The following is a 2,500-nucleotide window of genomic DNA, read 5'->3' as shown; positions in this document are numbered from 1 at the left end:
TTTGTCGCGAGAATTGGGCAACAGCGGTGGGATAGGCGTTCGGGAAATGGCTCAGGGAGGGGTGGAGGTCTTAATACAGCCTGTGGGTTTGGTTTCTCTTTTTCCCCCTTTCTTTGTATGTGTTTTGTCTGTGTTGGTCTCGGTTACACATTCTCGCCTTTCTCGATTTTTCTCCTTGCTCTCTCTCTACAGTTTGCTTTCTTCATCTCTCTCTCTCTCTCTCTCTCTCTCTCTCCCTCTCTCTCTCTCTCTCTCTCTCTCTCTAATTCTCTCACACATTTGTGTTACAATACCCCTAGAAATACAAACATACATACATTTGTGTCTGTGCGTGTGTGTGTGTCTACTTTCAGTCTCTGTGTGTCCCTGGCATGATGGACCTCAGCCTCCCCCGAGCGCATCCCTCCGCACAAATAGCATGTCGAACAGAAATTAGAGCGGGACGTGACTCGCGTCCCTCACCCTCAACTTCCCCACCTTCCCCTCCCTCTCCCACCCCTCTCTCTTCTCCTTTCCCAACCCTCTCCGTCCTTCTCCTTTCCCACCCCTCTCCCTCCTTCTCCTTTCCCACCCCTCTCCCTCCTTCTCCCTGTCCCTCTCCCTCTCCCTCCTACTCCCTGTCCCTCTCCCTTTTTACTCCCTGTCCCTCTCCCTCTTTACTCCCTCCTCCCGTCCATCCACCTACCGTCGACGTCGTTCTCGGTGAGCAGAGCCTCAAGTTCCTCGTTGATGTAGCTTGCCCCGAGGGTGTTGAGGATCGTGCGAATCTTCTCCTTCTCGATCTTGCCGGTCTTCCCGCTGTCGAACATCGCGAAGGCCTTGCGGAGCACTTGCGGGAAGGGGGAAAGCGGGTTAGACGGGCTGCAAGGTCCGATGTGGGTGAGCGTGTTGTATCTGACATGTTTTCGTCACAAAGAGGCGTAAATGTGGATAGATGTATCAATATTTATGTGTGTGTGTATACATCTATATGTAAACATACATACATGTATATGTATGTATACATATGTGTGTGTATATATATATATATATATATATATATATATATATATATATATATATATGTATGTATGTGTGTGTGTGTGTGTGTGTGTGTGTGTGTGTGTGTGTGTGTGTGTGTGTGCGTGTGTGTGTGTGTGTGTGTGTGTGTGTGTGTCTGTGTGTGTACCTCTGTGTGTGTGTGTGTGTGTGTGTGTGTGTACCTGTGTGTGTGTGTGTGTGTGTATATGTTTGTGTGTGTGTGCTTGTGTGTGCCCGTGTGTATATGTGTGTGTGTGTGTGTGCCTATGTGTAAACATATGTGTGGATGAATACTTAAAACCAAATGCAAAGGCACAAAGCTGTTATGGCATTTGAGATTCACATCTGTGCATCTGAACAGTATTATGCTTTGTTGGGATAATTTTGATTAAAACACTGGATAGAAAATAAATGTGATGCGAGAATTATCCACAGAGAGAAACGAAAGAAAATTATGTTAAGTTATCAAAATAAATGCATGGCAAAAATTAACTATCTGTGTCAATTCTAGATGGAATTTAGCAGATCAAAAATGTTTCAGTATTTTACGGAACTTAGGATGAGTTACCAGTAAGTAAATAATGAAAAAAATACGAAGTAGAAAATCAAAGAAATATAACCTGAAACTGGTTATCAAGAGAAAAACATGTTTTATTTTTTTCTATATATACCGGTCATTATTTGTTGCGATGATCAATCTATTTCCTCCATTATCTATATTAATCATAAAAGGGATATTGCTTTTTATTACTGACAACCTACGTTCTACTTTTTTATTTATAGGCCATAACCCCTCCCCCCCCCCCTTCCTCCTCTTCACCTCCCCTCTCACACTATCTTTACCATCGTGCGTTTATCATCTTCTTTCAACCATTCTCTCTTTCTTTGTTTCCGTTTTCTTTTCGTTTTTTCTTCTTTCTTCTTTGTCTTTTTTTTTGGGGGGGGCGGGGGGTAGGACCAGTGTTGATTATAAATATTTTACTGAAAATATGTTTGATTGTTTGCTTGCTTGTCTGATTTTTGTGTGTATCAATCATTTTTTGATCGTACACCTATTTATCTATTTGTATGTGTCTGTCAACCTATCAACTTATCTTTCTATCTACCTATCAACTTATCTCTCTATACGATCTATCTATCTGTCTCTCTGTCCGTTTGTCTGTCTGTCTATCATATATCAATCTGCTCCCTCCATACAGCTCACACCTACAATCAGATTTTTTTTCCCTCCTCCTCTTCCTTCTTCCTGCGAGAATCTTACGTAATCTGACAAGAAGTAATAATAATAATAACTTCTCCTCCCCTCTCTCCTTTCCCTCCTCCTCCCCTCTTTCCTTTCCTTCCCTCCCCTCAAGTAATAACAATAATAACTTCCCTTCCCCACTCTTCCTCCCCTCCTTCCTTCTCATTCCCCTACCCTTCCCCTCCCCTTCCTCCTTTCCTTTCCCTTCCCCTACCCCTCCCCTCCCCTTCTCTCCCT

General features: G+C 43.2%; 2 protein-coding genes across 4 annotated transcripts in view; one reads left to right on the top strand and one right to left on the bottom strand.

The window, feature by feature from the left end:
• Nucleotides 1-2,500, top strand: part of LOC113813049 (uncharacterized) — a 545,463-nt gene that overhangs the window by 253,815 nt on the left and 289,148 nt on the right. The window lies entirely within an intron of this gene.
• The window catches only part of LOC113813530 (troponin C), a 20,661-nt gene that overhangs the window by 11,785 nt on the left and 6,376 nt on the right, over nt 1-2,500 (bottom strand). For both annotated transcript variants that reach the window (XM_070144593.1, XM_070144592.1), the window contains one exon: nt 686-829. In XM_070144593.1, the coding sequence (XP_070000694.1) occupies nt 686-829 (144 nt within the window). The remainder of the gene's footprint in view (nt 1-685; nt 830-2,500) is intronic.

The sequence above is a fragment of the Penaeus vannamei genome, chromosome 32, assembly GCF_042767895.1.
Source record: "Penaeus vannamei isolate JL-2024 chromosome 32, ASM4276789v1, whole genome shotgun sequence".
Taxonomy (NCBI): Eukaryota; Metazoa; Arthropoda; class Malacostraca; order Decapoda; family Penaeidae; genus Penaeus; species Penaeus vannamei.
This window is presented reverse-complemented; position numbering and strand designations above follow the sequence as displayed.